The sequence below is a fragment of the Prionailurus bengalensis genome, chromosome C1 (genome assembly GCF_016509475.1).
Source record: "Prionailurus bengalensis isolate Pbe53 chromosome C1, Fcat_Pben_1.1_paternal_pri, whole genome shotgun sequence".
NCBI classification, from domain to species: domain Eukaryota; kingdom Metazoa; phylum Chordata; class Mammalia; order Carnivora; family Felidae; genus Prionailurus; species Prionailurus bengalensis.
In genome coordinates, this window is record NC_057345.1 from 70,929,188 (window position 1) to 70,956,263 (window position 27,076).

General features: G+C 37.0%; 1 protein-coding gene across 5 annotated transcripts in view; it reads right to left on the reverse strand.

Annotated features, from left to right (window-relative positions):
* The window catches only part of TTLL7 (tubulin tyrosine ligase like 7), a 144,814-nt gene that overhangs the window by 90,019 nt on the left and 27,719 nt on the right, over positions 1–27,076 (reverse strand). For 4 of the 5 annotated variants that reach the window (XR_006296630.1, XM_043575426.1, XM_043575423.1 and 1 more), the window contains exons 2-5: positions 7,180–7,375; positions 6,840–6,971; positions 2,191–2,312; positions 1,185–1,252 (exon numbers count right to left, since the gene is read on the reverse strand). Coding sequence is in view for 4 of the 5 variants with exons in the window: in XM_043575426.1 (XP_043431361.1) it covers positions 1,185–1,252; positions 2,191–2,312; positions 6,840–6,971; positions 7,180–7,204 (347 nt within the window). In the remaining variant the exon portion in view is untranslated. Of the gene's footprint in view, positions 1–1,184; positions 1,253–2,190; positions 2,313–6,839; positions 6,972–7,179; positions 7,376–27,076 lie in introns of those variants that run through there. The other variant, XM_043575425.1, reaches the window with a different exon arrangement.

A 27,076-nucleotide genomic window follows, 5' to 3' on the forward strand; every position in this document is an offset into this window, starting at 1 on the left:
CACGGCATCCGCAGCCTGGCCTTTGCATTTACCTCCAGCATCATCTCAGGCTAAGCCTCCTGACACCCTATAAAACCACAGAAACTGCTTAAAAGTTCCCCAAACACATCATGTTGGTTTAAGCCTCCATAAAGTTTCTACCACTGTTGTTTTTGCCTACAGACTCCTTGACTTCTTTTCAAAGAATAAACTCTTATATACTTTTCAATATCCATTTTGATTTTCATTTCTCCAGAAAGCCTTCCCTGCTCTCCTAGAAATGACCTCTGTCATCATCTTTGTCACCGCCATACACTGACTCTGCCCCTCATGTGGCACCATCAAACTGTATTGTATGTATCACTCTTTCTCCCTTATTAAAATTTGAGTTCTAGGCAGGGACTAGGCTTTATTTGTCTTCTTTACCTCAAAGTTAGCAGTCTCTAGTCTACAGTAGATATGCAAAAAATATTTGTTGAGGGAATGGATGTATAAACTGTCACATGATACATATAAATATCTAATTACACACCAAGGTTACTAACCTTTCTCTGAGTTTTCTTTCTAAAAATGTTCTCGAATTATCACTTAACTTTCTTAAACTAAAAACAATGTAATCAATATAAAAATATACATCACATTAAAAATTCTGCAGTTCATTTGGTATAGCACTTGAGAACTTGTGAACAGTGTTTCCTATAAAAGCAGACTGTTACACCAAACACTGGTCTCAGACAAATTTATGTATACCCCTGGGTAGGCACATACACATGTGTCTATATGTATGAATGCGTACAAATTCACCTACGACAGTGTCTTGCACATGTTAGATGCTCAACAACCAGTATATGAATACACACACACACACACACACACACACACACACACACACACACAGTGTATTATGTTGCCAAACTGCAGTAAAAAGAAGCCTAAGATTCTGGAGACTAGGATTCTGCTCCAGGTTTGCTATTAACTATTTGTTTGACTTGTGGAAGATATTCATTTTTGTGACACTCAGTTACCTCCTCTGTAAAGTGAAGGAAGAACCAGGGAACTTCTAACCCCTGCTAACTCTACAGTTCTCTCTTCCATCAAAGTATCATTTCAAATCAATGTAACCTGGTGAAAGATACACTATAATATTGAAAATGCAAATTTCAAAAATTATAAGAAATTCTCTATTATAAGTAAATGAAGATTACTTGGTCATATTTCTTGCTAAGAAATCCTTTCTACAGATCTCCCCCATTCCTGGAAAATGGTTGATCCTCTGGAAAATAAAAAGGTAAACATTAATGTTCTCATTGACTTAATGAATATATTCATTTATACTATAATAGAGTTACATCCATCTTCTGAGTTAAATATTTTTTTAAAGCTATTAACGTAAAACATTTAAAATCAAATGACCTACAAGGAATGTGTAGAATTCAAGAATCTACAATAAGCAAAGAATGAAATTGCAAATTTTTTCAGAAATCAGAAAAGGGTATTTACACAAGTATCAAAGTTACAATTTTCTGTGTCAAATAACTAGTAATTCTATGTCCAAATTATTTCTATTATCCTCAATTTTCTATATTCATACAGATAAGCATTGTATAAATATTGGTGAAAATGGCCTTGTTTGTTCCCTATGGTCAATTTTGTATTTCCCACCACACTAACAAAGAACTATACAAAATGTCAGTTGTCTAAAGTTCTGTGTATTTGGCTTTTTAGTTTGATGTCTATTTTTTTAATATGCTTGCATTACATTCTAAAAATCAAAGAATGAAGCCAGACTGCACATAGCAGACATGATAAGGTACTTCTAGTTCCTGATCTGTCTGTGCAAGCTACGCCACATCACCCATCTTTAAGCATAACACAAAGCAGCAGTGTAGGAAGACTTTTCTCCTATTCATTCTTCCTTAAAGATGGAAAGAGGTTATGAGGCACCTGGGTGGCTCAGTCGGTTAAGCGTCTGACTCTTGGCTTTGGCTCAGGTCATGATCTCATGGTACATTAAAAGTTCAATTTGAAAGAATTCAGGCCTTATGTGATGAGTCAGTACAACCGGACAGCAACAAAACAGGTTGTTTGGGTAAGTTACAACTGAAATTTAATATGTCAACACATTAAGAACCAACCCTATCTAAGTAAAATTATAATGGAATTCATATAACTTTCCTGATAACCAATAATTGGTCATGATTAATTCCCCACCTGGTAATTTTGCAGCTCGGCAATCTTCTCCTGCTGAACTGCAGAATCACACCATATAAGGTTGCTTGTTTCATCCTCATCTGGAGTTTTCATAAATCCCATTTCATCTATTACTAAACGAACTGCAAGTAAACGGTTACGTTAAATGAAAATTAAAATACTTCTGAAGTATATTCGTTGTGGAAACATTTTCTGATATGCGCACATTTTATCTCACGGTATTTCACTTGCAAAATATCCATTAGTTATAGCATAACCTTGTTTTTAGTTACAACAATTTATCTAGGGCCAAATTATACTCACAGTAACTGAGAACTGTTTTTAGGTTGCACTCAAAATCCCTGGTTTCAGCCCTCCAAGATTTAGCGGATACACAACACTGCTAAGGAGTTCAGGGATTATTCATGGCACAGTGAAAACATACACACAGCTGAGACAACACTAAGGAAAATATACTTCAGGGCTTTTTTGTGACCTTGGGCTAGGTACAAAAGGGAAAAGGTAATAATAGTCCCTGATCATTAGACCTATCCTTTACTTTCCACCTCCCCAGTTCAAATTATTTTTAGCAGTTAAAACCAAGTCAGCTGTGTTGACCCAGGATATGAAATAATGAAGCAGAATTCACAGCAGAGATCTAGAAACTGGCCCTCCTATCTGCTCCTAACCCTTTAATCCTATTGAAAGAATGTATGCTCAGAAGAAAGCTTGTTTTTTAGTACAAACTATTTATATGCCCCTCTCTGACTTGAATATCACAATTAATATCCAACAAATTTCAAGTTCAGAATAAAGACAAGCACAGGTGCCTGGGTGGCTCAATCGGTTGGGAGTCCGACTTGGGCTCAGGTCATGATCTCGCGGTTCATGGGTTTGAGCCCCGCTTCAGGCTCTGTGCTGACAGCTCAGAGCCTGGAGCCTGCTTTAGATTCTGTGTCTCCCTCTCTCTGCCCTTCCCCCGCTCGTGCGCTGTCTCTGTCTCAAAAATAAATAAATATTTTTAAAAACTAAATAAAAATTCTGAGTCTTTATAGAATGGTGTAACTGTATAGATGCACTTCAACACTTTATTTTTAAATATTTTTAAACATACTGGTACCCTTCGTAAAGGGAGAAATGGTAATTGGGGGTCAGTTGTCTGAATCTACCTGGCTCAGGCATAAAACTGATGAACAGACACCTGTTGGTCTCAAGTCCTAGAGACTCTGATTGCTTATTTGGCTGAGGAGAAGGAAAGGACTTTTTATGCACTGGTTCTGAGAACCCAGACATAAAAGGAGGGAACAGTGATTGGTGGTGGGTGAAGTTGGGGCTGGGGGAGGAATGTGGAGCTGGAGTGGTAGTTTTCCATGAGAGGCTTGGGAACCTTTGGGGCTGTTCTGAAGGCCCAGGTAAAAATGTACAAAGCAAGAGTTGGGAAAAGGGCTGTTCTTCTCTGGTCTGCCCCAGACCACCATGCAGCGTTGGTGAGCTGAGGCCTCAGCACCTGCCGTGCCACGTGGGGCTCCCAGGAAGGGCAAGGGCAATAGCCACACAGTCTGGGAGACTCCTTTAACTGACTCATAAGCAGAAAAAAATAATGAGGCCAGAGCATCAGCCCAAGAGTAGACCTGCTCCTGAGTATAGGAGAGACACTGTCTGGGGCTGCTCAGAAATCACTGAGAAGACCTTAAAGAGAGGATTGGAGCGGGTGGCAATTAGAGGGAGGACGTATAAGGAGCTACTCAAACGTGGTCATAAATGTATACATGAACCAGTGAGGCTGAGGACATTCAGGTTACATAGCCATAGAGGAAAAGATCTACTCTTTCCTTAGATTCACAAAATCAAATATGTAAGGTCAGTCATATATGTCTCTTTTATTATGAAGTTCAAAGCTTGGAGAGCTGACAAAGTCGAACTTCAAAATACAATGTCGGGAGTTAAAATGTCACTTTTTTCTCCAGTAAGTTTAATTTATTTAATCAAATTTTTGTTTGAATTGAAATTTTAGAAATCAGTTGGAATCTTTTAAGGATATCATTCTCCACTACATGGAAAAGAAAACCCTTCAATGTGTCAGTTCAAAATAGAAAGTTGTTGACACCTAAAGCCTAACTCCATGCCTATAAGGCTGATTTGTTAGGAGCTCTCTTTTAAAAAGGAGGTGAAACAGTTGCCTCCATATTGAACTTCTACCAAGCCAAACACCCTACTGGAACAATAGAGATAACCATATGAACCACTTTCTCACGTTTCCCTTTGCATATCACATACCCGCTTCTCGGATCTTTTTTGTCCCCGTTTAATAAAAATTACCAAAGATACATTCCTCACAATTTGTCCCATGATTTTTTTCCCTAGACCCATAGAGCTTTCAGAGGCTAAGCAGAAGTTTTAAAAATAGGAATCCATGCAACTATCTAAATTTTAGATACAGAAGATACATTTGTTTCTCATTTTAAATTTCAATTCATACTTTACTTAGGCAGCATGATATAGTAAAAAGAAAACTGAATCTGGAATGAAATGAATTCAGGTTCAAGTTCCACTTTCGCCATCTGTATGAACTTGGGTAAGTTGCTAACTCTCACTGGGCTTGTTTCTTCAACTCTGCTATAAAGGACATATTAAGAAAATCATGTGAAATACCATAATGTATTAATTATAGAACTGTGGGAATGCACTTCACTATTCCACAATGTGTCTTCATAAGGAACTATAAGAAAAATTTCTCTCAAGACACAGGAACACAGAAGTCCTATATCCATTGAATAACCAGTATGATTTTATCTCCTGCTGTGCATTCTAGAGTGGATTGTGTTTTAATATTTGCTTCAGTTGAGGTTCCGAGTCAAATCCATCTCTAACTATAGAGGGTCTCAAGGAATGTATTTTGTATTCTTATCAGCCACAAGATTCATCCTATTTTCCTGTTCTTATTTTTCCATGCATATTTTCTTATGGCTATTAGCCACTTCAAATTCACTATTAGAGTGAGGGAAGACAGGGGGAAAGGGAGCAAGGGAGTAATGCAGCCTATATGCAGGGTTATTTGGAAGATTAAGTGAAATAATACACGTGGAAATGTTTGGCCAATGGTTATAAAAAATTACTATTAAAACTATAGCAAGGTTTTCTGCCTGAGGAAATAGGCAACACCAGGGCAAAAACACAGGTGTGCTGACTTATGGCTTAAGTGTATTTCCATTATATAAGTCAACTGTCAAGGAAGCAGTAATTAAATTGTAAGAAGTACGCTGTTGCATTCACTAGCTTAAATAAGGGAAAAGCAAGGTAGCATTTTCTCCTAGGCACATGGTCCATTCTCTCTTTCCCTCCCCTATACTTAGCTCTGTATTCTGTCAACGGTCCCCGATTCAAGGCCCTACAGGAATTTTGTTAAACACAAATGAGCAGGCTCAGCAAGGAGGTAGGAATCATTATAAAGAATGCTAAGGCAACTTCAGCCCTGGGAAGACTTCCTGGGAAAGTGACGGGGAAGTGCACTGAAACACTCTCCTATAGATCAAGGCTCCTTATGAACCCCGCCAGAACCGTAAAAGCAAGAGGGTAAGTTAACACCACCCATCAATCACTTTAACAACAGTCGCCTTACTCTTGTTCCTAGAAAATATGCTGCAGATAAACCCTGAATCTTTCATATTTCACCCTCCCATGCTAACTTGCTTCAAGTCCCTTCCTCTGAGAACCACTTGTTGGAACAGAGTATCAGGGGACCTCAATTCCATTGAAGTATTCCACTGATTGCTCAAGAACTTTGGTGAATTACTGTAAATGAAATGAGATTCCCAAAGATTAATAAGGGTAAGAATAATTAACATCCTTGAGGTTCACATGATTTTCCTTAACTTTTAGTGCAAAATGGTTGAGAGGAAGATTATTTGAGTACTTATGGTATTTGTTAAGAGTTTTGTGTGCAATGCTGGACAAATGTATCTTAATTTAAAACGATTATTCTTCTTATCTATTCTCTATACTACAGATACTGTTTACACATAAGAACTGCAATTTCATTAATAAAAAGCAACAGCATCATCAAAAGAATTTTTTAAAACACAGAGAGAAATATATTTTTACTCCTTAAGCCAGGTTCTCATTGTTTAATAAAAATCTCAAATTTTGTGTTTTTTTATTTTGCATCTAACATTTTAATCTGTTTCATGTTGATTTGATACTTGATTTAAAAACTAAGTATTAATCAAAATCACATGTATTGAATACCATCCCATTAATAGGTAAAGGTTTTAGCAATGTTTACATTGATGTTCTTTCTGATTATTAACATGTTAAATGTCTCATAAAATAGAAAATTTTATAGAATACATTTAAAAATCAGTTACAGGGGCACCTGGGTGCTCAGTTGGTTAAGCATCTGACTCTTGATTTCGGCTCACATCATGATATCATGGTTGGTGGGTTTGAGCCCTGCATCAGGCTCTGCACTGCCAGCACAGAGGTTTCTTGGGATTCTCTCTCGCCCTCTCTCACCGCCCCTCCCCCCCACTCATGCTCGCCCTCTCTCTCTCAAAATAAATAAATAAACATAAAAAAATCAATTACACAAAAGATTATTATCTCCAGAATTTCTACATTGTTTTCAACATCAAACCAGTTTCCCCAACAATTATGATTCTGAGGAGACCTACCAATTTCAAACTTTGTCCCAGCAACATTTGCTGTAATGATTCCCTTCTTTTTCTTCTTTCTGACTTTCCTTTTCATTGTGCTTTGATAAGGCAATTCTGTATTCAGATCCAGGGGAGAGGGTCCCTGAATAACTTTAAAAGAAATGTAAACCAGCCAAATATCACTGAAATAACAAAAATTCCAGAGCAGAGAACACAAATGCCCCCCCACCAAAAAAAAAAGTAAAATTATAAATTCTACTTAAAAGTCCTCAATTAATTTTTAATTCTTAAAAAAAAAATTCAGTGATGATCTATAATATATCCACATTTTGTAGTGTGATTAAGTCAATCTGCTTACCTCTTTCTTGAGGCAGAGATGGCATTATTGTCTGTGCCTGTGACAGTGTGTGTTACTGGACCAAGCTCTCAGGAAATCTGGAAGGCCTGCATGAGTCTAAGTAGGATACAGCTCCAAATCACTGAAAGTTCCTATCATATTATCTTGGTGGAATCCTCAGATTTCAGGACACTGAAGTTATGGGATGAGAAGGTACCTGTAGGGATTTTAAAACAAAGTCATTTTAGAAAACAACTCTGACGAAATTTTTCTATTGTCTTTAAAAGTCAAGTGAAGGTGAAAGTTACTGTACTCAATCGACAAATGTTTGTTAATTTATAAAACCTTACGCAAAATGCCAAGTGATAGTTAGTTCCCTGTCCTAAAAAGTGTAGTCTAGAGGAGGAGGTTTTATTTAAGTTACGTATCATATTTACACACAATAAATAGCATGCCATACACAAATAATGACGATAACCACACTCGCTATCATCTACTGAACACTGACTATCGTAGGCCACTTAAGCCATTTAATCTTGCAGCAAAACCATGAGGTGGAAGCTTTTATCCCTAGCTTACAGTTAAGTAAATTGATCTCAGAAAGGGCAAATCTTTACACAAAAGTGACAATGGGAGATTAAAGTGAACAACTCTCTGGTGTCAAAGTCAGTGCCTTAACTAGGACCCCACACAACCTTCAACCCAACACCTGAAAGTTAGATGCAGCATCACTTTTAATATGACACAGCGAAGTGACTGCCAAGGCAGAGATCACATACAACGAAATACATAGAAAAGCGATTCCTAGTGAACGGGTGGCGGGGGTGAGGGGGGGCTTGTTGGTTGGGAGGGAGTTGATGACTTCATAAAGTAGACCACATTTGAATTGTGCCTTAAAAAATGAACACAATTTTGAAAGGCAGAAAATGAAAGGAGTCATCATTATGCTGATCTTATTTGGGCACACAGAGGAATGCAATAAACATTTTTTAATGAGCTCATTTGATTCGGCTACACCTCAGCATGGGCTATATTACAGTCCACTTATTTTCACTGTGTATGTATGAACCTAGGTATTTATGCCCTGACTATACTATATTGCCCAGTCTATACTGTCAACTTTCTAATTTCTCCCTTCATGTTGTAAGAATCTTTAAGTGCTTGTAAAATGTCTCTAAGCACAATGAAACACTATAAAGCCTATCATGATAAACAAAGGTATGGTATCAATACCTTTATCAGGAGGTTATCAGGTTTATCAGAAATTCAGCTATATAAAACGTGACTCTTAATACATCACCCTCAATAGTCATTATTAATAATAGGATTCATTATTAAAGAAAATTTAGAACTTAGTTTTTGGGTATCATTTTTACTAGAATAATTATCTAGAATAATTCAATATGAAAACTAGTTAACTATTACTTATTACAGAACAATTGTGGACAGGCAGTGCTAAGAATCTAAAATATCTTACCTAATTAACACACCTGGAATTGAGATACCATTTCTGCAATTTTCTAGACATGGAAATCAAGGCTAAATAAGTTAAATATATCAAGGTAACACAGTTTATAAATAGAAACCTAGGCTTTGAACCCAATTCTGACTGATTGTTCATACTGTTCACAGAGCCCCACTATTTTCAGACACCGTGCTAATATGCTATATAGATGTAAAAAAAACAAAACAAAACACAAAAACTTGGTAACCCAGTTGCAGTACAAACTGCCAGATATGCGTGTATTGTGGGAGATCACAATACTTCAAAATCAAACACTGAAGTCACAGTAAACATCCTCAGCCTGACCTCAGCTCCCAATTCCAAGCTGGAAATAGACTAGATTACTTTTCAGAATAAAAGAAAGGAGTGGTCTAAAGTTCAGTGTGATTTCTTTCTGGAAGCTCTTTGATACCTCAGGGAGGTAACTATTTGGGTTTACAAGTCCTTGTCCAACATCTTATTACTGGAGTAAACAAAGATTCTCTTATGGTAACAGAGTACGTATTACATCGAAAGTAGGTGACAAAGTCAAGAAGAGTTTGAGACAACATCTGCCAAACTACGTTGACAATAAGTTAGTAATTGTTATCAGCTCTAAAAACAAATTTGTTAATTTCTGACTTAAATAATGAGCCAAACAGCTTTGATTAGTATAGAGCTCAAAACAGGAACTGTTACCCCTTCACTCACCACACAGGAATTTAAAGGCCTTAAATTTAGTCTATCTTTATATGCTTTACTTAGTTGCATTTATATTTTGGTGAATAACAGTAAGAGTGCTTTAACAAACTCAAGAACTTCATCCTACCGTCTCAATTCTAATCATTTCATTGTATCCCTAGTGAAAGATGTGAGACGGCAAGATTGATCACATCACTTAAATGAGCCATGGTTACCTACTTTCCAGAAGCACACAGCATGTTTCAGTTACCTCCGAAATACTTCAAGTCAAGGGTTTCTTAAGCTTGGCTGCAAAGTAGAATCACCTGAGAAACTTTTGAAACTCCTAGCGCCAAGGCCACACCCCAGACCCAAGTGGGGCCCAGGCATCAGCATTTTTTTAGCTCTCCATATAATTGTGTCATGCAGCCAAATTTGACAATGTCTGCTGCGAGCACATAATGGCACTGAAGCCAATAATAGTTAGTTATAACATACACAGACAAGAAAAAAGTAAAACAAAGAAGAAAACTTTGGAACCTGTATTTAAAAAGGCCAAATAGGTAAAAAAAAAAAAAAAAGAAAAAGAAAAAGAAAGAAAGAAAAGAAAAGAAAGAAAGAAAGAAAGAAAGAACGAAAGAAAGAAAGAAAGAAAGAAAAAATCATCCATTAAAATCTTCATCTCTAGTTGAAGTAAACAAATTGGGGGAAAAAAGAATTAGAAGATCAGCAGAAATTGATTTCTAAGACAAATAAGCAATTTTGTTCTGCAAAGAAGCCATTTCCAGAAGGACTCAGTTCTCAAAAATGTCAAGCAAATGGACACCTTGAATGTAGAAGTTCAAGGGCTACCATGCAAAACAATAGATACGTAAGACTAAAACACAAAAAGCTGTAATTCCAATACATTTGTGATGGAGTGCTCTTTCTTCCCAGTCCTTTCTGTTGAATTACAACCCATCACTTAAAGTCCAGATACAAATTTCCACTCTTTCCTTAGAGCTTCCTCTGATTGTGTTTGAAGAAATTCATTACTCCCTCTTCTGGTCTATCACAGAGACCATTATTTGTACCCCTATCATATCACCAACCACAAACTAAGAAGGTAAGCTCTGTGAAGACAAGTGGTTCTGGTTTTCTTCTCTCTTCTTCAATCCTCCACTTCCAGAGCCTAGAATATTGCCTCACACAATGCCAAGAAAGTACTTGTTCATGATGCCACCGGGCAGGAACCAGAGGTGGTCATGGGGCTCTGAGAAACAAACACATATCATTTACAATATATTACTTTCACATTTTTAAGTGAAAAAGGCAAAGTACCTAGAAGTTTACATCTGGGTAAAATAACAGAAGAGCATGTGGGAAATATGCATCGAGTGGTGGCAGCCTGTTGTGGCAGGTGCACAGCTAAAGGAGACACCCTTTCGTGTACACCCATTAGTATCCCGCGCTATTACCTTTTGAAAAAGTAAGATACATGTGATAAAAGTTTGTTTCATCATTACAATGTTAATAACAAACCCACCAAACTTTGCGTGTCATTTAGATCAAAATACAATATGATAGAAAGAGCACTGAACAAGAGGTCAGTTTCAATTCTTATCCTTTATTCTGCCACTTAACAGATACATGACTTAATTTCTTACTGTGCAAAAGGAAGAAATTGACTTTTTCCAGCCTTACAGTCAAAAATACCAACCAATGAGGATAGCATTGGTTGGTATTTTTGATAATAAGATGAACACCAAACACCTTTTGTGGAAATTATGAAGGAAACTCAGATGTTCCCAACATCCCCAGGAATCTGTGCCCAGTGAATGCTATATAGAATGGGTTCTTCAAACATATTGGCAGAATTTTAATTACCATAGATTACTAAATTTTAGTAATCTTAACCAAAGGTCAGTGGGAACCAAAATTAGGGTTAAGTTGAAAATATCTAAAATTATATTAAATAAAAATTTAATAAAAGCTGTTTTTATGATGAGAAGGAAGGAGAAAGAAAGGAATATAAACCAGTACCTCCTGTGTACTAAGCATTTTTCACATAACTTCATGTGTATTTAGTCCACCTAATAAATGCCCTGGTATGTTTTATTCCCATTTTAAATATAGGAAAATTTAGATTTCATGGCTAAGTAACTTGCCCAAAGTCACACCTAATAGGTGACAATGAAGTGGCTTGTCTTTAAAGCCCATGACATTTCCCACTTTGTATGCCACCTTCAAAATTCAGTCTTTAAACATGACACATTGAAGATTTCACAAAGAAGCTTAATTCTGCTTGAGTGGAGCTGTTTTAAAACCTAGAGAATGAGAGCAAGAGAATCAAGCTGTGGTTTAAAATGTAGTTGAGATCACAAAGTTGCATCAGATTTAATCTGTCTTCTTAGAACCCCAAGGCAGCTATCCATATCCAGACTGTCTTCCTGTTTTTTTCCTTCATGAAGGTACTACAATTCAACAAATACTCTTATGTAGCAGCCACTGTTCTTAGTGAACAAAATAGGTAAAAAAAATTTTTTCTTTGTGGTGCTTACACTCTAGTTGGGGAGAGACTAACAATAACAGCAAACATATTAAATAAGTAAACGTCAGAAAATGCTAAGTACTGGGGGGTTGGGAACACAACTGATTAGGAGACCAGGAACGTGGGGGGAAAGTAAGGAGAAGAGTTACAATTTCATTTTATTTTTATTTAACGAAGAGCCTTTTATTTTTATTTTTTATTTTTTAAAGTTGATTTATTTAGAGAGAGAGAGAGCACGAACAAGGGAAGGGCAGAGAGAGAGGGAGAGAGAGAATCCCAAGCAGGCTCTGTACTGCCAGAGAAGAGCCTGATGAGGAGCTCAAACCCACAAACCATGAGATCATGACCCGAGCTGAAATCAAGAGTCAGATGCTTAACCAACTGAGCCACTCAGGTACCCCAAGAGTTGCAATTTGAAATTTGAATCCAGATGGATTGAATCCAAATGGAGATGGTAAAAATCTAATGGGTATGTGCACATATGTGCCTGTAAGCATATGAGGATATGAACATGTGCGAAGGGGAAGGAATGGAGAAGACATACCATTTCTGTGGTACTGAACAATGTCTAAGCCCTCCAATATGGTTCTTATTCCTAAATCCTGGTTTTCCTATGTATTTATTTTCTACATTGGTTTTAAAATTACTATTTTCACACTGACAAGGAGAACAAACATGTTTCACAGTGTATATAACCAGTTTTATGTACTTTTGATAGGGTATCAATTTTCTGACGGAGAAGGAGAGAAGAGGGGCAGGGAGATCCCAACCCCTCTCTCCACCTTGTGTCCCCAGGACAGACATTAGATTTTCACACACTGCTGATGACCCTCTTGGGTTCTTGTCTCCTAGCATCATAGTTTTTGGCATCTAAGTTACTCCTGTCCCCCTTCCATACTTGTATCCTACTAATAATATGACTTTTCAGATCTCGAAACAACAATCTGTATTAGGAGAGTCTACATTTTGGTGCAATAATAAATATCCCCCATATCTCAGGAGGTTAAAACAGCTAAGGTCTATCTCTTAATCATGCTACATATCAACCAAAGACTGGCAGGGCTGCTCTGCATTTCACAGTCACACAGGAAGCCAAGCTGTTAGAGCAGCCATCATCCTAAAACCAGTCACTGTACCAGAGGGAAAGAATTTTGGAGGCTCTTATATAGGCAACTAATGACACACAAAATTTCTACTCACACGTCAATGGCCTGAATAAGTCACATGACCCCACCCAGCAAGAGTTAGGAAGTACAATCTTATATGACCAGTAACACTAACAACCATCACAAACTCCCTATTTGAACCTTGCTACCTCCCCCTAGGCACTATTTTCTAGTTCTCCATAGCTCCACTTTATAGTATTCTCCTCTGCTGGAGGAAAAAAAAAAAAAAAAAAAGATAGCGAGACTCTGTACTAGGCCCAGTATACCCCTTAATTTTATACAATGGATAATTAAATTTCTCTATCCTTCGCCTGCTCTGGACTGTAACAACACTGATGAGGAAGAGGAAGAACACAAGAAAAGGGAAGGGATCAGGTGATTTCAGTCATTTAATGTTAAGCATACTATGTGCCAGGCACTCGTCTAGGTTTTTACATCTAAAACTCTGATCTTCACAACCTAAAAGGTGCCGTTATTATTATCCCTATAGACAGCTGTTTGAAGAAAAGAGGTACTGGGGGCGCCTGAGTGGCTCAGTCGGCTAAGCGTCCGACTTCGGCTCAGGTCATGATCTCACGGTTCGTGAGTTCGAGCCCCGCGTTGGGATCTGTGCTGACAGCTCAGAGCCTGGAGCCTCTTTCAGATTCTGTGTCTCCCTCTCTCTCTGACCCTCCCCCATTCATGCTCTGTCTCTCTCTGTCTCAAAAGTAAATAAACGTTAAAAAAAAAATTTTTAAAAAAGAAAAAAGAAAAGAGGTACGATGAAACACAAGGTATAAGAACATTTTTAAATGATAATTCTGCAAATTTGCCTCAAAATAATCCCCTCCGGATTTCTAAACTGTAACTATCTCATGAAAGATGTTTCTAGTACTACTTCAAAATAATTGAAAAATAATGTTACAAAAATCATATCCAATCAGGCTTTTACTTAGGGGAAAAAAACACTCTCCACACACATAACGTATTATTGCAGAGAGGTTACTACAAGTAGCAGTCAGAAATCTATTATTTCATGAAAATTATCAAATGAGACAGCTGATTTTTTTTTTTTTAATGTTTATTTGAGAGGGAGAGAGAGAACGGAAGAAGCAGAGAAAAAAGAGTGAATTCCAAGCAGGCTCCAAACTTGTCAGCTCAGAGCCTGACGCGGGCTCAAACCCACGAACCCTGAGATCATAACTTGAGCTAAAATCAAGAGTCAGACGTTTAACCAACTGGGCCACACAGGCACACTGAGGCAGCTGATTTTTTTGTGTGGGAAAAGAAATATTTCCAGACATCAGGTCATGAATACATTCACCTATTTTTGTGCTGTAACACATCACTAAATTTTAGCACTTGGTCCCCAAACCAAATTTGATATATTATTTTTATTTGCAAGGAGATACTGCTTTTCTTTTTTTATTTTCTGTTTTTTTTTTTAATTTTATTTTAGAGAGACAGAGTGTGAGTGGGGGAGTGGCAGAGAGAGAGGGAGACACAGAATCCGAAGCAGGCTCCAGTCTCTGAGCTGTCAGCACGGAGCCTGACATGGGGCTCAAACTCATGAACGGAGAGGCGATGACCCCAGCCGAAGTCGGACGCTTAACCGACTGAGCCACCCAGGCGCCCTGAGATACTGCTTTTCTTAAGTGACAGTAAGAAAATGAAAGTAAGTGAAATATGAGCCAATTTTTAAACATTAAAATTTGAAATGTTTCTTATTTGTTTTGATATTATCAGGATTGGATTTAATGTGAGCTCTAGACCAGTGGCTTCTTAAACTTTCATGTGCATACCAAACATCTGAGAATACTATATAACTACGATGTTGAAGTCCAGATTCTGATCCATTAGTTCTGGGGTGGGGCCTCAGAGTCTGCATTTCTAACAAGTTCCCAGGTATGCTGCTCCACAGACCACACTTTGAGTAGCAAGGCTCTAGGGGACCACAATGTTTAATACTAAGCTGACACTTTTTTTTTAAGCTTAAAGTCCTTCTTTATAACATGTAAAAATTACAAAATTATATAGTGACTTTAAAATTCATGTAAGTGATATAAAATTACATATTAATGTTAAAGGGCTCCACGAGTCAAGAAAATAAAATAAAGATTAGGAAATGTTGGCCTAGAGCAGGGATTCTTGAAGTGTGGTTCCAGGAACAGTAGTATCAGCATCACCTGCACTTATTAGAAAAGCATTTTCTTGGGTTCAAGCCCAGAATTTTCAAATCACATTCCAGGGGTGAGTGAGGCTCAACAACTGACAAGCTCTCCAGGTGATTCTGATGTAGGCTAAAGTTTGAGAACTACTGGACTACGGGCCAACAGCTGGAGGCAGGGGCAAACTCCAGGAAAGTGGAGGACACGACTGCTGGAGTCTACTCCTTCCCCACTGGTCTTTTTAAGCAGAAACATGTGCATGACTTAGATAGAAAGCATTTGCCAAGCAGGACTCTGAACAGCTGGAAAGGAAGACACTTACTACAAAGGATCTCTCCTTACTACAAACGATTTACTACTGGAGACAGCTAAGTGAGGTGAGGTTTTATTAATCTACAAAGGCAACTGATACCCCTGTTTGAGCCCAAATCAGCCACCAATGGTGACCAACTAAGACATTCATTTTAAAGATAAGCAGTCTACTAAAAATCATTACACATATGAGGATTAACAGTAACCACAAAGATTAATAATATACCCTCTGCTCTCAAGCACCGGGCCAGGAGCATGGTAACTTGATCTGAAACGGTCATGAATAGCTGAGAAATGGGGGAGAGGGGTTGCAGATGAACATCAACATTGTGGTACATTGCTGCACGCATGCAACGAAAGTACTATGCGTCAGTAAAAATAAACAAACTAGAATTACATGATGAATCACACAAATAACGCAGATGAAAAAAAGTTGAGGAATACATATAGTAGTATATTATTTATACAAGGTTTAAAAGTACATAAATAACATATAGTATATATTGAGAGAGAGAGAGGGAGAGAGAGAACTTAGGAATGAACATATAATGAAATAAAAGTGTCAAGAACTACATGGGGAAGATAAGAAAGGAGGAGGAGGAGGCAACAGCCAGTCCTGTTCTACAGAGGATGAGCATCAAATATGTCATTCTTAACATAAAGAATGAATGCACCCTTATCATGGCTTAGCCTTCTGAAACAATAGGGAAAGTAAAATGGCCAAGATACTTTCATTTGAACCATCACATGTCTCCTTAGAATAGAATTATGTTCTAAGTCGGAAATTTAGGTCTGATCCTAACTCATAAGAAATGTGGAGTCACTGAAGGACTTTAAGAGGAGTAACACAATCTAAATATTTTTTTAATGTTTATTTCTGAGAAAGAGAGACCGCATGAGAGATGGGAGGACAGAGGATCCCAAGCAGGCTCTGTGCTGACAGCAGTGAGCCCAATGTGAGGCTCAAACTCACGAACCATGAGATCATGACCTGCACTGAAATCAAGACTCAAATGCTTAACTGACTGAGCCACCCAGGCATCCCCTAAATTTCTTTTTAATCGATTACACTGGCAGTAATCACGGGAGCTGGATAGGACGGGGCAAGAATGGAGACCCGGTCCTGAGAGGATGTTACAAAGACATCCTTCTCCAGAAGAGAGATGGTACGAGCTTGATCACAGATAAAAGCAACAGACACAGGGCAAAGGGATACTGCTACTACAGTTGGAGATCAAGAAAGGAAAGGTGGTATCAGACGACTTGGAGATTTCTGGTTTAGAGGATCTGGGTAGAAGCGGGCACCAGTCATCAAGAGAATGCCTGCAGAAGGAAGAGTCATTGTGTAGGGTAAGATGATTTCAGTTTTATATTTTCAGAAAAGGACAGATAGAAAAAAAATAGAAAATAACACAACAGAATGAGTGATTGACTGTAGATAAGGAAAACCTCTACTTTCATAAATAAAATGATTTTAGTTAAACATAGAAAGGTCCATTCCAAAGCTGACTGCTCCCATTTCTGTGCTCTCTGCCAAGAAATTACAATAGATTTTCAAAACACCCAGCTGCCTGACTGGTGAACAAATGACATCACCCAAACAACCATCCTAACAATAGTACATTGGCACCCCTCATTGTGTGTATAAATTAAAAAGGTTTTCAGAGAAGCTACTTACTTCCTGAACACAGAAACTTTTGTGTCCGTTTCTCAGACTGGGTATATTCCCAAAAGCTAGCTCTGTAGTGTTTTAGACCTGAAAAAAACATTTGATCAACCACTTCTAAAAACCTGAAAGAAAGCCAAGTGTGACATTATATAAGAATAAACAGAAGAACTATTTATTCATTCTAGTAACAATTAATATTGACTTTGAGCAACAGTAGCTCTCACTAATGTACTGCTTATTTGTTTTCCAAATCGCCTTACCCTGTTTAGTATTGGTTCAATGTTTTTGGTTAAATTACAGCATCCATACAAAATGTCCACTAGGCTCTGTGGAATGTCTTGTCTTTAAATTTATCCTAGTATGACATGAAAACAATAGAAACTGATAAATAGGAAATGATAACACAGCACACCTTGAAGGCATTTTCCCCTTATTAATAGTTGTTTTATTTTCAGTACTTAGAATAATGAAAAAAGGCAAAAAGCCTACTCAGTAAATGTTGAACTAAATAAAGTTCAAAGAAGTAACATCCATAATTCAGTCAACAAAGTGGCAAAAGACAAGGTGACTTGATAATGTAACCATCAAAGGCTTAAGCAGAGTCAAAATCCTCTTTGGGTACATTTCCTTTAGAATGTAATACTGCAGTTCTATAAAATTCTCCAGTAGCCTAAAAAAAGTCTCATTTGCTCCTTAGGAATAACATGTGATGTTATCAGTTAGTTTTTGCATATATCACTCACTCTTGTGAATCCATTTGCCTCCTCCCATTCCCTCACCCTGCAAAGAACAGTACCAAATCTAAGACAGCTGAACCTCATATCCTCAAAACACCCAACCTATGCTTGACGACACAAAGACTTCTCTTGTTCTAAGCTACGGAGTTGGAACTGTGGTCCTTTGGACCTCGCTCTCCCTAACTTTCAGTAACCTAGATCACAAGGTGAAACAGAGGGACTGGGGGAAATGGAGATTTTCTAAAATATCCAGTTCTCTGTTCTCTGCCAGAAAATGCACAATAGATATCAAAATGTGCAGCTGCTTAGCTGGTGACCAAATGACATCACCCGAATGTCATCTGATACCAACATTTATAGTTTTAAATGTCCAAAACTTAACTCTTTAACTTCCACTGAAAACCTGGCACTCCTCTTATGTTCCTTATCTTGACAGAGGACCTCACTATAGCCAAACAGAGACAGATAAATTGGAATCATATTTTACTCTTCCTCTGACCTTATTTGATACTGATTCAATGCACACCTTGTTGCCAATTTTAGGGTATGATTATTTTTACTGTTTATATTTTTATCTATTTCTAAAACAAGTTTTAAATCTTAAATATATAAAATTCATTGGGTTTTTAAACAAGCCTCCTCTGTCATCCATATCGGTTGATAAGTTAACACATGTTGAAAGACTACCAGCTGCCTGCCTGATAGCCATTCACTCGTTCTTCCTTACTAACAAAATATTTACTGGGTTATTAAGGTGGCATTGTACCAATCTATATAACCACACTTCCCAGACTTCCTTACAAGTGTACATGGCCATATGACCAAGTTCCAGCCAATGAGATATAAGTGGGAGTTATTAAACAGGAATGTAGACAACTGGTGGACACTCATTTTATTTGCTTTTTTTTTTCTTCCATCCTGGAATGTAAATGCAATTGCAGGAGCTGCAGCAATTCAAAGAAAATTGGTTTTGTCATGGAAATGCTTTATCAGTCTTGGACTGACTATGTCCAGAGAAAATAAACCTCCATCTTGTTAAGCTATTGTTATTTTACATTTCTGTTACCACCATCTAAATGAACCCTGTATTGGACATGCTATTCCAATAGAATTATTATTTTGGTTTCTGAACAAGATATAGCAGCCTAAATGCAAAGTCACTAGCACACTGTCCTTGGACATTTATCATTTGCCACAGCCTACACTTACCCATTTTCTGTGAACAGTAACCTGAATTTCCTCTGATAAAGCACTACTCCGCCTCGATCATTTATCGTTTATCATTTATCATTTGCCACAGCCTACACTTACCCATTTTCTGTGAACAGTAATCTGAATTTCCTCTGATAAAGCACGACTCCGCCTTGATCCATGTGCTTTGAATGGGGTGGATGCTGATCTCAGCCCCAACACTGGGCAAATGACTTACATCTAAAATTACCGAGGAATCCCATCTCCTTGACCATGGGATTGGTTCAGAGATGAACACAGGATCCAACTAAGACCAGCAAGACTCAAGCCAAGAACTCATTTTCAGATTCTTAAAGAATATAGGTTCTCTCTTGACCTGGATTTGAATCTGAGAACATACGTACCTGCACTGGTGGTCCCCATCTCACCCCTACACAGAACCTGAGGATGAAGTTATATAAAGGAGGCAGAAAGATAGATAACACATTCCTGAACTTTTCAGTCATATAAACTAACAAATTTCTTTTTTGCTTAAACCAGGTGCCTAACCAATACAAATATTAATGAACTTAGGTTCCATTTTTGTTTTTTAAATAAAGAGAATTACTTCAAAATATCCTTGCATAAAATGCCACAATTCAAGTGAAATAAGAGGAGGCTACATTGTATGTTTCCTCTGTGAGACAATTGGCTCCCAGGCAGCAGCTTTAAAAATGTCTTTGAATTTACATATTCTTCAATCTCAGACACAGAGCCTGAAGTTACCACATCAGAGGGATACAATTTGTTGGGAGGTTTTGAACTTTAAGTAAGAAATTTTCAATTTTATTAACTTCTGGTATCATGTATATTTGTCATAGTTTTCAGACCCCTGTAAATTAAAATAAAGCCCAGTAAAATTATGCCATGGTCTGAGACTCATGCAGTCAAAGTTTAGAAAATCAATACAGGAAAAGGAAAATGTACAGGCTGAGTTCATATAATGTGCTGCATACCTCCATCAGCTAAAATAAGATGTGTATAACCGTTAGACCCAAGGAGGAAAAGAATAACTAGGCTATTTTGTTTCTAGATCACTAAGCTAGGTGCAAATTGATTTATAAAATCAATCTTTGGAAAGAAATAAAATACTAGTAGCCTTTATGACAGGCCCACTATGAAGAAAAATAATTAAATTTAACTATATTTTAATAAACTTGGCCTATTTTAAAGTAAGAATCTTTCAGGGCACCTGGCTGGCTCAAAAAAGCATGAGACTATTGATCTCAGGGGTGTGAGTTCGAGCCCCAAGTTGGGTGTAGAGAATACTAAAAACAAAACAAAACAAAACAAAAACTTAAAAAAAAAAGTAAGACTCTTTACCAAAAGTCATTCCAGGCATTTAAAAACACTGTATCTATCTGGCACCATGATCTTTGATGAGAAACTAGTCCTTTTATGGAAATTCAAAGGAAAAGAACTATTTTGGTCTTTTATTCTAGCAAACACTAATGGAATGCAGAAATGGTGCCTGAAATTAACCAGAACACAGTGACATAATATCCACAGATGCTATACTCTCAAATAGTACAAACTTGTCTAATTGTTCTTTCTTAGCCTCGACTTCTCCTTCTTACATGGAGTAAGTGAATACTATAAAGGTGTATCACCAATCTGTTTAAAAGTTTACTTATCCCTTCATTATTTCATTACATTTCTAATTCAGGCAATAAACATTTTTTAATACCATCATTTTAGTAGGTGCTCTAGTGAGAAAAAACGTGCCTGGCCTTCAATACATACATGTGCTTTTAGAGAAATTACTTAGCAAATTCCAAACCAATCAAAAGACAAGAAGTCATCGAAAACCTATATGACATACAATAATACCAACATAAATACACTCAAGAATGAAAGTTGACCCTAACTAAGTATCTGTAAAATTATGCATGTAACCATATATCCAAAACATTCATCTCAGTATTATAAGTTAAGGATTATACTAAATCAACAAAGCTGCTTTTCAGTTGTGCCTCACAGGCACATGGGTATACTATTTTTTAATCTTACCTAGTATTCAAAATTATCCATATATAAGCCTGTCTAGAAAAAAAATGTGCATTCTCTACAGCAATTTTATAATTATTGTACTGCAGAATTATCATCTATTTCTGTTTTGAACTGGCTTTGATGACTATGTTACATTGTTGGAACTTATACCAACAGATTATTTTCTTTTAATTTCATTTATATTTTCCCAATCTATTAAACAGTTTTCTTTTCATTAAAAATATGAAAAAAGATGAATTTACAATAGCAATATATACTTGACGTGCAATTTTAAATACTATCTCTACCTACATTATTTTCCTCTGCTGTTATTTGATTCACTTGAAGGTCTTCTTTGAACAACTACAATATAAGCTTCTTGTGTAGTGTATATATTCTGCACTCTTAATAGCACTTCACATCTTCAAAATGTGGGTGGGCCTCGTCCAATCAACGGAGGGCCTTCAGAGTAAGCAGACTGAAGTCCCCCAAGAAGGGAAAGTCAGCCTCGGACTGTCTTTGGACTTGAGCTGCAACGTCAACTCTTCCCTAGGTCCACAGCTTGCCAAACTACCCTGCAGAGTTTGAACTTGTCAGCCTCCACAGTCACATACCCCAATTCATACTCATTCATTCTTTCTTTCCCTCTCCCCACTTCCATCCCTCTCAACCTCTCTTCATAGATATATTATTGGTTCTGCTTCTCCAGAGAACCCTGACTACTACATTCATTATTCCATAGGATCAGCTACATTTCATGAGACTAAAAATCCATTTGAAGATACTCCTTCAGACAAGAACTTTCTGGAAGAAAATACAGACCAACTTAAAGTTAGCAGATTATCATACAGAGAATGAATGGGACACTGTATAAAGAACAAACTATGGGACCTATGTCTAGAATAGAAGTGAGGAAGTGGTAGATAACACAGAGTACTCCATAATTACAACCATATTTCTCTGATTCTAAACCATACTGTTTTTTTTAACACTTAACAACATCTAAAATTGTGATGATCTTACAAGGTGGCAATCCTGACACAATTATCATATGCCTGCACATACACATCAAAATCTGCAGAATCCATGTCAGAAGTGGAGAGAAAACCCCAAACATAATAATGGAACACTCTTTTAAGAAATGTTGCATTGCCCTTTAAAAAAAGGTGGGGTGCCTGGGTGGCTCAGTCAGTTAAGCATCCGACTCTTGATTTTCAGCTCACGTCATGATCCCACGGTTCATGAGTTTGAGCCCTATGTCAGGCTCCATGCTGACATGTGATTCTGCTTGTGATTCTCTCTCCCCCCACCTGACCCTCCCCCACTCCTTCTCCCTCCATCTCTCTCTCTCTCTCTTAAAAAGAAAAAAAAAGAAAAGGAAAAGGAAAAGAAAAAAAAGAAATGTTGCATCACCAACTCTTCATGACACAGAGGATGAGGTTGTTCAGAAAAACATGGACAGTGAATAAAGAAGAGATTCAAGTGTTTGTCTTTGAAAATGAAGTTTAAGGAATACCTTGATCAATTTATTTTACTTATATTTATATTACTTATATTTTCCTTTTTTGTACGCATAAAGTAACGAATGCTATTTTTAAAATTACCTTTCAAAGGCTCTTCCAACATGCATAAAGTTATATTAAGTAAGCATTGTTCCATAATTGAAATTGCAGAGGGTTTTTTTCCCAAGTAAATAAAACAACGTGTCTTACAACGAACATGGTCTTAACTGTGATGAAAAATAATGGTATATTGGCCAAAAGATTTTGTACTGTATAGAACTAATGACAACTGCAACAACGTTTCAGGCCTTTACTATATGCCAGCAGTTCTCAAAATTAAATATGCACCAGAATCTCCTGGAGAGTCTGAATAACATTGCTAGGCCCCAATCTGGTTCAAGGCAGCCCAACTCATAGAAGACCTCACTCTCCAGCAGGACTGAGAATCTTCATGTACTCTCTGAACTGGGCACGATTGCCTCAGGGGCAAAGAGTTAAGCCTGCAGAGAAAGGACAACAGTACCTGCTCCTGCACAGGGCAAGGGGAAGTAATGAGTAAGTGATCCATGTCCAAATCCAATTCTGACACCAACAACCTGTGTGGTAACTGCATAAGGCACTGATATTTCCAGTTATTAATCTGAACAAAGAGAAAATGAAATTAAGAGCCCTTAACTCTAAAATTCTAAAATCTTTGGCCTCAAAAAAATGAAAGAAAAGAAAAGAAGAAAAGAAAAAGAATAAAGAAGGATAATTAGGGCATTTGTGATCTGGATAGGTTTACTACTCGGGCCTCGCTCCCAATAGAACTTCCAACGTTCCCATTAAAATTGGACCCTGTACCTTTTGGGATGAGCACTGGGTGTTGTATGGAAACCAATTTGTCAATAAATTTCATAAAAAAAAAAAATAAAAATAAAAAATAAATGGAATCCTACAATAAAAAAAATATTATACTTACTGTCAAAAAATAAATAAATAAATAAATAAAATAAAATAAAATAAAATAAAATAAAATAAAATAAAATTGGACCCTGAATGCGAAACTTCTTATTTTGGGGTGGGGTGAGGAGTTCAGCAATTCTCCTCTCCCACAACAATGATAAAACTGCACAGAATTGTCAGAAAACCTCTTCAGGACCCTGCAAAATGTCCAACGGCATACAAGAAAGTTTTATTCAACAAACACTACTGATACTGAACTCTGGGTAAGAGTGGTGGAAGTGGCATTTGCGCCTGGAGCCGTCCCCATACACCACCACCCTCCACGCCCATCAGTGCAGCAGTTTCACCAGGGCTGAGAAGAGCATGAAAGGCACCAGTTCTGATGCATAGGGAACTGACCTGATTTGGAGCAAAGTGGGGGAAAGCACCATGCCCACAGGTATTGTCAAAAAGAACGGCAAGCTCCATGGCAAATAATCAGAGACGACCAATATTACAGCTGTCGTGGTTGCGACCCTGCCTAACATTACTGGGCCAGAAAAATACTAGAATCATGAGTACCTACCCTCCATCGCACCTAATCCCCAAATAAAGTTGCCTGCCCTTTCTTCTCTGCCCTCCTTACTCATCTCACCCACCCACTAAGAGGATAAGAATTTTAATATGAGATCCAAAGGCAAACAGATTATATCTGAATTCATGTTTTCCATGAAGACATTACTCACTTTGGCTATGCGGAAGCCAATTTTATCTACTAAGAAGTAGAACTAACAACGGGGTTCTAGTTAGGGGAGACTGTGAAGCAGCTGAGTTCCAAGAAGAGGTTTACAAACACTAATAGAAGTCAGCTAGGATACTGGCCTATAAAATTATCATTTCTTTGGCCTCTTGTGACACTGAGGCTAGGGAACAGAGGTATTTTTCTCAACTCAGGCTTCCTCATGATTACCCCCCAAGCCCCCCAGAAGTCCCAGCTGATGCTGTCAAAGAAAAACAAGAACACTGACTCCATAATCTCAGTCTGTAACACCGTCAAATGGAAGTTTCCTTCACCCAAAGAGACAATAAGCTGTAGTGAGAAATATTAATAATGAACTTTAAAGTTGTATAGTTAATTACAATAATTATACTTTATTTTTATATAATTTATCCTTCTTACTGACAAGAATGAGTAAAAGATAAGCAGATGTTTATTTTAATACGAAATCTATATTCTCAGAGCACCTGGGTTGCTCAGTCAGTTAAGTGTCCCACTCTTGATTTCGGCTAAGGTCATGATCTCACAATGGTGAGGTTGAACCCCTCCACCCTGCATTGGGCTCCTTGCTGGGCATGGACCCTGCTTAAGATTCTCTCTCTCTCTCCCTCTATGCCTCCTCTACTTGTGCACACGTGTGCTCTCTCTTTCAAAAAAAAAAAAATCAACAAAAAGTAAAAAAATCTATATTCTCAAAATAAGAATATTCTTATCCACATAATGCAAAATAAGAAAAACTTACACAAAAGAGTACTTTTCCCTTGAATACAGAAACACCTTCTGAGCATTGTAGACACTCCATAAATAAATACGTCTTGAATTAAATTCATAACTTTAAATAATTATTGCAAAAAATTTCTATTCAATTTTATTGTTTACAATTATGACCTAAAAGTAAACATGGATATTCTTAGAAATGTATCAAAAACATCCATTTAATCATACTCAGTGTCAGTACTTTCCTGGTTACATTACTCAGGTTTACTGTCAGTAAAATGACCATGAGGTAATAAAGTAATCTGGTATATAAAATATTTAGGTTTCTAGCAAGGATGCAAATACACTAGAACAAGCTAGTCATGACAGACACTGGTTAAATTTCACAATTTACTCTCTAGGTAATACTGACTCCAATCAATGTTATTGATTTTTATATCAATAAATTTGAGGTGCTATTTACAAGTAATAGCTCAGATAATACAAAATTAAACATATCACTTTTGTGGACATAAATTATCACGTTAAGAACAACCAATTGACTTTAGTACTGTTAACATTAGAAAACTTAGCAAAATAAATTAAAATCCCAACAACTGAAATCAAACTCAAAACAGTAAGTTTACTTATTTTAAATAGCCTATAATTTTTTTCAGTCACTAAGCAAAGTACTCTAGAAAGCAACTAAAAAGCACAGCAAAAACCTGAAATATGTAATGCATTTATGCTCTTACTAATTCCACATCTAGGAATCTATCCTAATAAAATCACCCAAAATATTGATGGATTGTTCAGGAATCCATAATTAATATGTTGAGGAATACTAGTGAACAGGGATGTATATCAAGACATTATTTATACCTGTAACTGAAACCAACCTAAATGTATCCAACAGAGAAATTTAGTAAATTATGATTTGGCCAACAATGGGTTATTACATGGTCACTAAAATTGACTATGATGAACTTTTACTCATGTGGCAGGCACATTATTTGAGAAAGAATATGGATGATTCACAATAACTTAAATAATGTCATTTATTTATCATGCATGAATGATACAATTGTAGAAGATCCACTTTAGTTTACTAAACCTAAACAAATAAACCTCAACTGGGATATTATATTCACCATCTATCTACCTTCCATGTCACATCACATCACATTTGTTTTATGAAAGTTCAGGATATTTTAAAGCAAAGGTATGGAAATTATCAATCAGGAATCCAATGCCAAGATGAATTTTTCTAAATAATAATAAAAACTTTTAAAAGAAATCTATAAAATTGACTAATTCCAAAAGAGACTGATTCCTAAGTAGTACACAAGCATTGTGAGTGTGGATTACAATATTTTACATTTATTTTGGTACTTGGAATATTTGCTAAACTACCTCTGAAGTTAATACCTCTGGAGTAAATCAAAATGTAAACTAACTGACCCCAGATCCCAGGAATTCAAGCCAAGACTCAGATCGTCAAGTAAAAATAGCTAGCAGTGAAGTTACAGTACAGGTTATATTTGTTTGAAGTGCTATTCACACCCCAAATCAGAGAAAATTAGGAACACGTAGTACATACTGAATTCATTAAATTTTTTTTTCCTTTTAGAGACAAATCAAAAGAAGGTAAAATCCTAGGACTCTTCTCCTAATCAAAGCAGGAGCATTGTGTTTTTTAAGTACTGATTTCAGTTTGGCCATGTCAGGTTTGAGGTCATCAACAGCATGTCCACAACACAGAAACTCCAGGACACAGTCAGAAATTAAAATAATTGCTAATCAAAGTAATAATGATAATAATAATGACATGTAGTTCTTCCCTTTCCTGCCTTTTACGGTGAGTATTATCCAAAAAATCTGTCTCAGTTTTGAGTTCCCCGGAAACAAACTCTGGAATGAGGATTACATAAAAGTAGTTTATTTAGAGAAGTGAAGGAAATACTGATGGAGCAGAGAAATGAGACAGGGAAAGGAAGGCAGCCAATAAAGGTTGTGTTACAAAGCCAGCTACATTGTGGGTGGTTGGAGTGTAATCCCCTAGGGAACTCTGAGA